Source organism: Rhamphochromis sp. 'chilingali' (genome assembly GCF_963969265.1).
Source record: "Rhamphochromis sp. 'chilingali' genome assembly, chromosome: 10".
In the NCBI taxonomy this organism is placed as follows: domain Eukaryota; kingdom Metazoa; phylum Chordata; class Actinopteri; order Cichliformes; family Cichlidae; genus Rhamphochromis; species Rhamphochromis sp. 'chilingali'.
The window spans coordinates 36,542,736-36,556,519 of record NC_137937.1 but is presented as its reverse complement, the minus strand read 5'-3'; the positions used below and the strand labels follow the sequence as shown (position 1 = coordinate 36,556,519).

The window sequence follows — 13,784 nt, the reverse complement described above, 5'->3', positions numbered from 1 at the left end:
GGTAGTGATGATACAAACTAAAGCATCTTTTCCACAAAGTTCCCCTCAAGTCAATTTCTCTGTCTTTCTCTGGCCTTGGACCAACAATTCAAATAAATTTGGCTCATTCATGCTGTGATCAGTGCCAAGATGTAATCCATCTAATGATGAGGCTTTGATGGTGCAAGACATAAGAAACCCACACAGTGATGTCTGCAGCACCGGTAGGTGGGTTGTAACTGAAGGGCAGGGGATATTTCCTGAGTGTCTGAGAGTAATTCGGTGTGAGGAGTCTGCTGGGAAAAGGACGGACTACATGCTAAACTGCCATGTCTCTTCCTTGTTGATGGGTCTTTCTGCAAGAGCTGTGACTTAAGTGCCAGAGCTTTTTTTTTTGTCATTCATAGAGTGTGTGTGTTCAAATAAATGTTTTTAAGCTACAACTGATGTGACACTCAACCCTAACATGACTCCAGTGGTCAGAACAGGTGTGCTGTTGTTGTCAATATAACAGATGTGTTATAGAATCAATTGAAAGTGAGCCTTGTGTATAATGACAGAAACAAAGGAGGGAAGTAAAAGGTCCAGATTTTATTTCTCCCATATCCTACTTGCATTTTCCTGTTATTTCTGCCCATTTGATGAAGGTAACTTTTCATTATGGTAGGCTAAGCTTGTTGAAAATATAACTTTATATCAATTTTTCTTTTGGAAGAGGAAAACAACCCCTTTTATTTTATGCAGAAAAAAGAAAAAACTCTCTCTTCTTGCAGTCGTCTAAGCTGTTGATTCTGTTTTTATCGCCAGATATTTATCTGTCGTACGTAGGCTTTGCAGCCCTGTGATATCTCCTAGCAACCATTTCAAATAGTCTGGAGAGAAGCTGACATGTGGAACAAATTGCTAAATATATATCAACTACGTTCAAGGGAAGAGTGATGCGAAACGATGATCAGTCACAGATGCTAATCTGTTGTTTTAATTCTTAACTTGCAGTTCAAAGTGAATGACTGAATCAGTGACCTGAATTTGGGCCGTACAGCCTCTGCTTCAGTGCAGTAACAGCTTGTATACAGAGATCTGTCAAATCTGCCAATCAGAAGAGATCTTTCCTATATTAGCTGCGTGTATATAGATATATAAACATAGATATAGATGGATGGATGGCTAGACCGGCAAATAGTATGTCCAAGCAGAGAAGCCCAGATTTCTTCTCCCAGGCTACCTCTTCCTGCTCATTGCCATTCCCAAGCCAGCCATCTCTCCGGCAGATCCTTAATCTGCCCCGGGGCCTCCTACCAAGAGGACATGCCTGAAACACCTCGCCTAGGAAGTATCCAGGAGGCATCCTAGTCAGATGCCCGAACCACTTCAACTGGCTTTGATGTGGAGGAGCAGGAGCTTTACTCTCCCTCTCGAAAGACTGAGCTCCTCTTCCTATCTCTAAGGAAGTGCACAGCCACCCTTTGAAGGAAACTCATTTCCGCCACTTCTATCTGCAGCCTCATTCTTTCTGTTACTACTGAACTGCCATAGCTGCTACACCAATTTATTTCCTGTTTGTTTGACTCCCTAAATTCATCATCTTGGTGTTTTAAGTCAAATATCACGAGCTGCAATGTCAGAAAGCTTACCCTTGTCTATTTACACAATATAGATTTATTTAATCTGTTAGATTTGACTGTATGTTTGTTAGCAGTCTAGCAATATCATTTTTACACTTTGTGTGACGTTTGATGCCAATAAATGAGCTGATTTAATTTTGGGGAAACTAAAGGTCAAGCTCCCACCAAAATCAGTGAAACTTTATATTACCCACAATTAGGGCTGGGCCATATTATACCGTTCACGGTAATACCGGTATAATGTTAGGCAACGATAGGAAAATGAAATATCGCGATAGAATATGAGTAAAACGCGCATGCGCAGTGCCTTTGTTTTCATACGCACATGGCCGATTGTTGAGTGAAACAGATGAACCAGAATTGGTTTGTAAAAATGGTGCAACTTCCGTGATGTGGAACTGGTTTGGTGTTTGTCCGTCAGATACACGACAAAGCACATTTTTTTGCAGAACATGCAAGCGGCCATCGTTATTGTCGTATTTGTCGGACTAAGATGCCCTTAAATCTGGGAGTAATCTGGGTCCTAAACTCCGTATACTTCAGGTCAAACGAACACTGCAGCATCACTAAGAGTTAAAAACTGTCTAAATTCTTTCATCTTTAATAAAACGATCAGCATTGCTGCTTTACCAGGTGTAACTATGAAGTTTAACTTCCAGGCATCCATGAAAACAAAATGTATTACATTTAACGGAGTTAGAAGCTAGCAGGAAGCTAGCGGAAGTTAGCTCGCTAGTTTCGCTAGTTACCTAAGCATGATATAGCATGTTCTGACTGAGAGATTTCTGAAAAAAATCAAACGTACAGCTCTGCTATCACTTCCAACATAAATGAAGACAGGAAACTAAACAGCAGTGACGTTTGTAGGGTTACTGAAGTTGGGCTAGCTGGTATATAATGATGTGCTACGTGATCGCTAGCGACACAGCTATGTTAGCATAACATAAACAGTGAAGCTGGAGGACAAACACTAACACTTTTCCACTTATAAAAGTTAACGTTAAGGTTCCTGATGGTTAGAGACAAATGCAATCGCATGGCAGGATGCTGTAAAAGGACCAATCTTCAGTCAGGAGAACAACTGAGATAATCCGTCCACAATACGAGGTTAGTCATTAGTATACTGCAACAACATGGGAATAGAGCCGCTGCCAGAGAATTCAACATTAATGAACCAATGGTACAGAATTGGAGGAAGCAAGAAGAATGAGTTTAATAAAGTTTGATTTATCTGACTGCTTTGTTTCGCTTAATGTGCCTTATAATCCCGTGCACCTTATGGTCCGAAAAATATGTACTGCACACTGCAGTTTAATGTTGCAAAGCACCTCTTTTTAACTTCAGTGGATATTATACATGGTTATGCTCAGGATATGTCAGCCCATTTCTACTGGAAATGCCTTTTGGTTAAACTTTCAGCAAGGAATTTGCATTTGCACTGTTACATTTTTATAAAGCTTTAATGTACATAAAAACCAGCTTCTTGTTTAAGTGAAAATAAATGGAAGGTTGTCTTTTTGCGCTAGTAATGTTGTGGAGTTGTATTTTGTCTCGCATCAATTATATCGTCAGTTATATCGTTATCGCAAATTTTCAAATATATATCGTGATAAATATTCTTGGCCATATCGCCCTGCTCTACCCACAATTCTTTCATGGATCGTCTTCAAACTTCACAACAATACACTAGATCGTGGGGTACATGGATACATAGGTTGGCTAAGCATTTGACATTGACCTTCATTGTTAATGTCCAAGGTCAAAGTTAACCTTGAAAATTTTTTTCAAGAAACCGCATCGAGTAATTTATCATATGAAACCAATCCCACCAGATTTCTTTGTTTTTGCAGCCAGAGGAAACCCAGCTGGCTCTTAGAAGCTGGCTCTCTGTGGCTGTAACATTTCAAATCTGTGTGTTTTCTGCATCTCTCTGTGTTACTGTGAACCAGGATCCGAACACAAAAATGTAATTAAGTAGATCCTGAATGATCGTGGGTACAAACACACAGAGCATTATTGCACCTACTGCTTCTATACCTGCACGGTGCTCATGCTAAACCTTCTTTGTAGACAGAAAATGTCAATAAATGTGCCTAAAGATAACTTGTAACACTTGATAACTGTTACAATTCTAGTACTCTGTTACACTTATGAAGAAAGGTATTTGTACTTATATTCACATCGTCTACAATTGTCAGAATTATGAATTAATAAAGATACTTTGATTTAAAAAAGAAACAAAACAAGAAGCTAATCTGTGTGAAATGTGAAATATCATCTATATCTATATTTGGCTGTTTTTGATACTCGAGACCACTTACAGAGTTGAACTGATACCAAATAGCAGGGACTTTCAGTTACATAGACTAACAAGATCTTTATGTATTGAGTTACTGTGAGATGTTTAATAGATCTTCTCTCTCCCATCTGCAGGGCTGCCTTTGCCCTGACAAAGCCGCTCAAGATGAACATGGTGAAAAGGATCATGGGGCGGCCGAGGCAGGAGGAGTGCAGCCCCCAGGACAACGCGCTGGGCCTCATGCACCTGCGACGCCTCTTCTCCGAGCTGTGCCACCCTCCTCGCCACATGACCCAGAAGGAGCAGGAGGAGAAGCTCTACATGATGCTTCCTGTATTTAACAGGGTAAGTCACACCATGGGTGGAGGGAGAACTGGAGGTGCTCCAAACAGGCGGATTAACAGATATTTGTACATATGGCAGCTCTGATGTGGCAGGTTACAGTTTGCTTCATTTGGTTCCTGTGCTGTCTGTAGCTATCTTTCAAATCATGTGTTTCTCGTCTGTGCAGTATTAAAAAAAAAAAGGAAAACAAGAAGAGAGCTCTGTTGTGCTGGGTTACAAACGCGCTAGAGCTGCTTCCCTGAGGTCATGGGTGCAATAGATACTATAGATGCATTGACATTTGAAAACGAGATCTCACCAGGGAACTTCTGCAGATTCAAATCCAGTGGTTAAAAGCATATTTTCATATTTTCATACGTACCTGTCTGGATAGCTCTCAGATTCTGTTCCACCAGACTGCAGATAAATGGAATGGAAATGAGCTTGTTTACTTCTGTGGGCTTGTTGACTTTAGGGCTAAAGGTTAGCTGAACAAAGCACAACGAAGTGGACTTTTCAGTCCAACCTTTGTGTCATATATTTTTTACTGTCTCCACAGTGTACACAGGCATGAGGTTTTCAAATTATGATTTTATTTATTAAAGCAAAAAGGTTAACCAAATCTACCTGGCCTTGTATGAAAAGGTTGTTGTGCAAATGTTTGGCAGTGAGAACTGCAGTTTTGTGTTTGCAGTAACTGGCAATGGGTCTTTCACACAGCTATTGATGAATTTAGACCCACTCATCTATGAAGAATTACTTTAATCAACCACATTAGAGGGTTTTCAAGTATGAATGGCCTGTTTAAGTTCATGCCGAAACATCGCAGGCAGATTTAAATCTGGACTTTGACTAAGCCACTCCAAAACATTAATTTTATTTTTTAGTTTTTACCCATTCAGAGGTGGACTTGCTGGTGTGTTTCTGATTATTTTCCTGCTGCATAAGCTAAGTGCAGTTAGCCAGAATTCTCATTCTTGTAGAGAGTGGCATGCATGGATGCATCAATTACAGCAAGTTGTCCAGGTCCTGAGCAGCTCCAGACCATCATAGTAGCACCACCACCATGTTTGCCTGTAGTGTCAGTGTTTGGAATGCAGTTAGTGTTACACTAGATGTAGTAGGAGTAGGAGGAGCTGAACGTTTCAGGTGCAGATCAAAGCAAATAGTACCCAAAACACACCTGGTTGTCAGGTGTTAAGGAGCAAGTGCTGAAAAGTACTGAACTCACTGAACTACACATTGTCTCATCGTTAGGTTGGTGTTTATAATATTTCAGAATCATTTGTGATTAAATTAAACAACCTTCAAAGCTTTTTTAAATTATATATCTGCTAACTAACTAATGTTAAGTTTTATTGATTTAAGCACTAATAGGAAAATCAGACCAGTTGAATGGTGGGGGTGTATTGGAACTATTTTGATGCAGGGGGAGAAAAGTCCAGTACAGACTTGTATTTTTTATCTTTTAATTTTTATCTGTAGACTAAATAGATTCAGGTTTATCCAACATTTTTAATTTCTGAAATCTCAGTTGTGCAGTTTCTGGGCCAGGTGGAACAGCTCACTGTTGTTATGGTCATTCAGCCTCTCCAGAGAGTCTCTCCCTCCCACTTTACAATGGCCTTAAGCTATGTTAACAAAATATGTTATGAATTAATAATTAATAATAAATTTTCATAAAGCATTTTTGCACCTCCTTTTGGAAAAACTCTAAAATTGAATCCAGATCTGTGGAAACCAGTCAAGTCGGTGGGTAATCATGGAAGTGAGCTACACATATTAACAAGTTAACAAAATGAAGTTGTTGAAATCCCTATAGCTGTTTTTTTTTATCCAAAAGAACAGAAGTAAAGCCTGCAGGCCAGTAATTCGCCTTTTTGTTTGGCAGCCGCAGCTGTAGGCTGCCTTTGTTAAGTGTGCTCATCAAGCTGGAGTGCACTGCCAAGGGTCTCTTGACTTGTCTGCTAATTACCCACCACTGGCTGGGATTCACACCTGTGGCCATACTCATGTCAGAATCTGGATGTAAAGTGGTCCCTGTGCGGCGGGACGGCAGCCTCCCGCCCTGCTCTCAAGTCAGATTTGCTGGATAAGTAAACAGATGACGAGTCTTTGCTGGATGAAGAGAAGTTTGTCTTTGTTGACCTGCTGCCCCAAAGGCTTAGCCTCCAATGTTCTCTGTCACCATAAAGTAGTGCATTCAAGCAAAAACTGTCACAGATATCAGCAGGAATGAGGATTCCTGTAACTGCACACACCTGACTATAAGCTAGGTTACATATAAGTATCGAGTGAACAGATGTCTAGTTTTTGAGTCTTTTTTTGGTTCCTCTCTTCTTGTTTTTTAAATTATTATTTTTCCATTAATCAAATGCTTTTTTTTGTCCACTTCAGGTGTTTGGGAACGCACCTCCCAGCAGCATGATGGAGAAATTCTCCGACCTGCTGCAGTTCACCACCCAGGTGTCCCGACTCATGGTGACTGAGATCAGACGAAGAGCCTCCAATAAATCCACAGGTGAGCTTGCAGATGCACACAGACTCATATTTGTAAGTGCAAAAATGCACTGTGGAGTAGGCCTACTTGTAGAGTTCTTTGGCACCAGCCAATAATTTCTCATAACCGGTTTGTGTCTTCTGTTTTCCTTTTGGCTGTGCAGATGAACACAGTGGTGTTGAAAGAGATTTTTGTTCTTTATTTAGATACAAAGACAGTTCTTATGCAGAGTTTCAACTATAGAACTAATTGTAAGGCACAGATGGAGCATCTGAGCTTTGTTAGGTACACATAGTAGATGACAAGATAGAAATAAAGACTCTAGGGAGTTTATTTTTTCACTTTCCCCCATAAAGACAACATATGACGGCCTCCCCAGTACTCTTAATGATGAGTTTGGACACCTAAGTATATATAAATATGTCGTCTGATGACTATTAGAATATTTTCTGGGTTTTTCCAAGCTGGGTAATCCAAACACAGGCATTTTTTTTTTTTTTTTTTTTACAAGCAGGCTGAAATATGACAGAAAGTGCTGCAAACGTTACTCCTGTTAGGCTTTCAAGAGTTAGTACCACATATGGCAAGGACCCTAATATACTGTAATCTGTATATTATTAGTGGACATAAGTACACGCCCATGCCTGATTATGATTGGTCACTGATTTTAGTCAATGATTTAAAAAAAATAAAATAATTGATGCTCAATATAACTGTCTACTCCATCCTGGAAACCCGATTTATTCTATGGATGTGCGTAAGAGCTTCGTCTTATTCTACCCTATCACAATAAGATTATTTTATTAATTGTTCCCCTAAAGATAAATACATATTTCATTGTTTTATTAAGAATGTTTAAAGCTGATTTCATGATTAATGGAGAAAAAATGTTAGTGTTACCCTAATCAGATAAGGCCTTTCCCAGAATTTTGCACTTTATTTTTTGACTTTTTGGCTCTCAGTAGATACGTTTTCCTCAAAGGATCAATGCAATCCTACTTCAATCTGAAAGGTTAGCCTTCACTGCGGGCGAGCCAGCAGCATCTCATCAAAGCGTTGACAGCCGTGGCAGCTTTGACTGTGGCTTCCTCAAAAAAGACGCACACAAACACACACACACACACCAGCTTTCTATTTCTTATTTCTTCCGCTTTATCTCGTCCTTCCATCTCTTCCTCATCCCTGTCTAATCATGTGACATGCTGTTATCAAACGGTGAACGGTTCTGATTTTGCAACACAACGGTCTAAGAAGCACTCCTACAGTTGGTCACCAGGCCTCTTTAGAATGAGTCAGTACATGATTCATGCTCTCAACTGACGTTGCAGTACTCATTATCAAAACAACAGATGTGGATTTGCTCTGAACAATGAGCAACTAGACTTTGGCTCAGCTGGTGGGTTGGATTAAGGAAACCTTTTCAAAAGCATTTTTATTTCTGCTCACAAAAGTGACTAAAAATGTGTGATTTGTTTTTTTATTATGGTTCGGTTCTAATGGATACTTGTTCCTAAACCTAACCTAGTGTGGCTATATTTTTAGGACAAAGAGTGCTGTGATAAAATTGGTAAAGACATGAGCTAACTGAAAAGCTAGCGCGTGGGACCGAAATACAATATTGATGTATTATTTTCAAGATCACAGATAACCAAAACCGAGAAGCCCAACCACACGTTCCCTTTTGTCACATCCACTGTAATGATTAATTTGTTACATATTTGATCATTATTCAAACAGCCCATCTGCCCCACAGTGAGCTGTCACTTTCCACCCAGTTAACCACACGTTTGTGTGTGTGATTGTTTTTCCAGAGGCAGCCAGTCGAGCCATAGTCCAGTTCCTGGAGGTGAATCAGAGTGAGGAGGCGAGCCGCGGCTGGATGCTTCTAACCACCATCAACCTGTTAGCTTCCTCCGGACAGGTTGGTAGAAAAGACACTGTACAATACTGTGTGAAAGTCTTGAACCACCTCTCATTTCTTCAGCCCTTGGAAGCAAAAAATAAACTTTTTTGTAATTTCTCAAAATGTTCTTGAGCAATACTCCTCCAGGCTCTCTGGAGGTGTTTTTAAAGTTTTCCTTTGGACATTGACTGCTTTTTCAGTCATTTTCACTCCAGTCCTTTTGCCTGACCATTTTCAGATCTATGACCCATTCAAGCATTAAAACACCTCCTAACTCACGGGATGAACCAGTGTTGTGTTTGCACATAATCTCAAAATTAGCACAGCACCAATGTTAAATCTGTCTTTAGGCAGTTTCACAAGCATGAAATTGTATTTTTGCACCAACAATATGATTCACAAAGTGCTTTTAGCTGACACTTTGGCATATTTTGGAATGCTCTGCAGTGTGTCCTGGAGGACAAAGGAAGATGTCAGGCCTAAAAATATATTATTTAAGAAATAAGAAAAAAAATCAAGCAAACGGCCCTTCTGTTGACACATCTACTGTTCACTGAAGCCTCATCAAAAATGGTCTCTGGTAAGCTGGCTGTCAAGAAGCCATTCATTAAAGGGAGAAAAGGCTGGTGTATGTCAAATTCTGCAAGAACTGGACTGAAAGCGATTCCGCTCCCTGAAGACCAACACAGAGAGACTGAGGAGGAGCTTCTTCCCGCAGGCGATACGGTCTCTCAATCACACCACCACACAGTACTGACCCACACATATGGTTCTTACACACACACTGGACTTTCTGGACATTGTTTTTGCACACATTGTTTTTTTGCACAACACTGGTCACTATATTCTTCATTTCCGGTTAATACTTGTACAGCTGCTGTTATTGTGTATATATTTATTTATATTTAGATTTCTTCATACATTCTTATATAGTTCTATATTGTGTATTTTGTTGTACAGTTATTTTATTTTCAACTTTAATTTATATATTTTATCTTATTCTTCCCAGTTAAATTTACCCTTCATTCTAATTTGTGTTGTACATTTATTTCATTTTTAACCTTAATTTATATTTTATTCCTTCCTAGTTAAATTTACCCTTTTTAATTTTTCATATTTATTTCCTATCTTATTCATAGCCTTTTCCTTTTTTGTTTTCTTTAGGTCACGAGCAGTTGTCCAAGCATTTCACTACATATCGTACTGTGTATGACTGCGTACGTGACAAATAAAAATTTGAATTTGAATTTGAATTTGAAAAGTCAGCGACAGGTCTGACGAAGTGATGATTTGCAGCAGGTAGAGCAGGGCGATATGACCAAAAATATTTATCACGATATACATTTGAAAATTTGCGCTAACGATATAACTGACGATATAATTGACACTAGACAAAATACTTTACAACTCCACAACTTTATTAGTGCAAAAAAAAAAAATCTATGTATTTTTACTTGAACAAGCAGCTTTTATCACGGATCGCAGATACAAGCGGCAGAAATGAGCTTCCTCCGAAGGGTGGCTGGCCTCTCCCTTAGAGATAGGGTGAGAAGTTCGGCCATCCGGGAGGGGCTCAGAGTAGAGCCGCTGCTGCTCCACATCGAAAGGAGCCAGCTGAGGTGGTTCGGGCATCTGACAAGGATGCCCCCTGGGCGCCTCCTGGGTGAGGTGTTCCAGGCATGTCCCACCGGGAGGAGGCCCCGGGGCAGACCCAGGACACGCTGGAGAGATTATATCTCTCGGCTGGCCTGGGAACGCCTTGGTATTCCCCCGGACAAGCTGGAGGAGGTGGCTGGGGAGAGGGAGGTCTGGGCCTCTTTGCTTAGGCTGCTGCCCCCGTGACCCGACCCCGGACAAAGCGGATGACGATGGATGGATGGATGGAAGCAGCTTTTTTAAGTGCATTACAGTTATATAAAAAATTAACAGTGCAAATGCAAATTCCTCGCTGACAGTTTAACCAAAAGACATTTCCAGTGGAAACTGGCCGACATATCCTCAGCATAACCATGTATAATATCCACAAAACTTAAAAAGAGGTTATACACACATAATACCGTAATATTACGTTGAAGCGCAGTACGTATCACTCCGCGAGGCTCCTGCCTACGATAGCCGTAATGCTCCAACAATCCATCAAGCGGTGCGGCTTCGTAGCTTAGCAAAGTCGTACTAAAACATCTGACAGATTTTCGAGCGCCGTGCACATAAAATCGTTTCGAGGTCAGTAAACACAACCAGAGTTCATACATAAGGCACACGGGATTATAAGGGACTCTGTCGACTTTCGGAAAAATCAAAGGATTGATTTTAAGTGCGCCGTATTTTTCAAACAACACGGTAATAACGACGGCCCGCTAGCATGCGCTACCAAAAATAGTGCTTTGTTGTGTATCTGACGGACGAAAGCTAAACCAGTTCCACACCAGTGAAGCTGCAGCATTTTTACAAACCAGTTCTGGTTCATCTGTTTCATTCAACGATCCGCTTTCGCTCTTCTCATTCTGCATCGCCGCCATGTGCGTATGAAAACAAAGGCACTGCGCATGCGCATTTTACCCATATTCTATCGCCATATTTCATTTTCCTATTGTTGCCCAACATTACACCGGTATTACTGTGAACGGTATGATATAGCCCAGCCCTAGTGTGGGGTCATGTTGACAAAGAATGGATTAAAAGGAAATGAACATTCAAAGAAAAGCTTTGATCTGAAGCCTGAAGAACTGTTTCTGAAAACTATTTAAAGAAATGAAAAGAACGTTTACCTAAGAGAGTTCAGGCTGCGCTGAAGGTACCGTAAGAACCAGGAGACTTCAGTATAATTAACAATTCTCACCTGACCGAGTCTCATTTATTCTCCCCAAACACAACCTTTCTATCTGCAGTCTTCTGATGCTGCTGGATGTCACATGAAGAAAATTCATGCATTGTGATTTTTCTTTGTAGCATTTAGTCACAGTAATGAGTGCCTTACTCTGTTCCTACCACCTGCTTATAAAGGTTGGACGTTGAGCTCTTGTTTTCGTCTTTGTCTGTAGTCTTGAATTGTGGCCAGCAGACTTCTTTTGAACTTTTTGGCCTGCGTTCCTCTGGAGGTCTTGTGGGGAGTGTTGCTGTCAGCTGGTCGGCTGTCTGCTTTTCCTGCTCTGCTGCACATCAGAAATTCACTGTTGTTGTTGCTTTTGGGTGGAACGCTTCTTCCCATCTACAGACACGTGATCCACCCCCTCTTCTCTGTGCCCAGTCTTTAGCCGCTCTCAAGCATGCGCTGTTTAATAGTTAGGCAGGCAGCACCTTAATATGTCGACTTACTGAATATTTCCTTGAATGCAGCAACAACAATCTTGCCAAACCAGACATAGCAAAATGGCACTTGGCCAGGCTGTGAGACAGGCAGTGTTCTTCTGATGTAACATGTGAGCACTTGGACCGACTCCTGTTCTCAGTTATTTATGTAACTAAATGATGAGTAGGACATAACATGTTGACACAGAGTTCCTTTATTTTTTGTCATTTGTGAATGTCTGGTGGGCACGGATCTTTCCTTTGTGCTCCAGAAATACACTTGGACTGTAGGTTTGGATGATTGGATGAATTTATCGGAAAAACTTGATCATCAGCTGACATTTTTAGGGCAGTTTTTTGTGGTTTTCTGTAGCCAGTTTTGTGGTCTGCTTTCTGAAGAATTCCACTTGGCGTATACTTAACTTGTAGAGCACTTGTAAAATAGTTGTGTTGAGCAAAAGTAGAGAGTACTACACATGTGATGGAGATTCCCATCACTTCCTAGTTACTGAATGACAGAGCTTTGATATTCGTGCACAACAGCACAGCATCTTTGTGCAACTCTCAACTCTTGCTCAACACGAAAGAAAGGAAGGAGGCAAGACGGCTTGTAGTATTCAGCCGCTGCGTTTCAAAGGTTGGGTATTTCCATCTCCCTGTAGCCCAGCTTTTCTGAAATTTCCATTTACTGATTTACTCCATAGGTGATGCATGATTTATTAGTCTCTGTACAGCTTTTATTTAAATAGAACCAGTTCACAACAACATAAGCATAAAATCTGTTCGTAAAGCAAAGAGTTTCTGATTTTGCTCATTAGCCGTGTACTTTGATAAGGTTTTTTTGGGAAGATTTGCATTGCCCTCTCTCGGGAAGGACCTTAGTAAGCGCTGGCGTTGCTCTGTGCTGTGTGTTTCAGACTGAGATGAGCTGCAGCTCAAGACACCAAAATGCTGGAGAGAACGTCCAGCTGAGTTTTTCTTGTTCCTTCGGCTCAGACACAAGTGGCTTGTCTGTGATCTGATTGGTCACACGTGTAAACACATTGAGGATGTAAATGTAAACATTCATTTAAATGATAATTTTAGGTTTATTGGTCAGTACCACTGGACATGCACACTGCACAGTCAGCGGTCTCCTTTAAATGAATAAGGGCTGCTTCTTGTGACTGTTTGATATCAGCGAACACAGACTGGCAGTAAAAAATAACCCGTGTCGTTCGTGTGTGTGTGAGAGTGAGAGTAGGTTTAATGGATTTCTCCAGGCAACTGGCCTCCCATAAACCTGACGTCACCTCCCTCCCTTTAATGCTCTCCCCTCTCGCTCCCTTTCTCCCCCACCTCCTGCTCTTTCTTCCTCACAGCATAAAACGGCAATATTTTTGTCAGTAACTCAGTCTGGACTCCTCTCTTGTTTTGTGTTTTTAAAGGGTGCCCTTCATGCACTCCCACTGCGCTTGTTTCTCTCTCTCTCTTTTTAAAACAGACAGGAGATCAATTTATTGGTATTTTTCTTCTCCTTGTGTCTGTCTTCTTCTCCCTTCCTGTCTCTGTTTTTCTCACACACTGTTAAATGCCTTCGTCTCTCTGATTTTGTCTCTCATTTGTTCACGGTAACCTTGACCTGACTGCAGTGGGACCAGTATTCTGTGACAGCCTGTAAACAAACACACACACACACACACACACACACACACACACACACACACACACACACACACACACACACACACACACACACACACACACACACACACACCTCTCGGTGTGGCTTGTTGTACCACAGGTGCTGGTCCAGTCTTCCATTGTTGTGACTCACCATCATCTATACACACCTCTGCCTACTTCAGCTGTCTATATCTTACTCCT

The 13,784-nt window shown here is 40.9% G+C and overlaps 1 protein-coding gene across 5 annotated transcripts in view; it reads left to right on the top strand.

The window, feature by feature from the left end:
• wdfy3 (WD repeat and FYVE domain containing 3) overlaps positions 1–13,784 on the top strand; it is a 131,133-nt gene that overhangs the window by 22,479 nt on the left and 94,870 nt on the right. For all 5 annotated transcript variants that reach the window (XM_080893938.1, XM_080893936.1, XM_080893937.1 and 2 more), the window contains exons 2-4: positions 4,038–4,248; positions 6,625–6,748; positions 8,539–8,648. In XM_080893938.1, coding sequence (XP_080750064.1) covers positions 4,069–4,248; positions 6,625–6,748; positions 8,539–8,648 — 414 coding nt within the window. In that variant the 5' untranslated portion in view covers positions 4,038–4,068. The remainder of the gene's footprint in view (positions 1–4,037; positions 4,249–6,624; positions 6,749–8,538; positions 8,649–13,784) is intronic.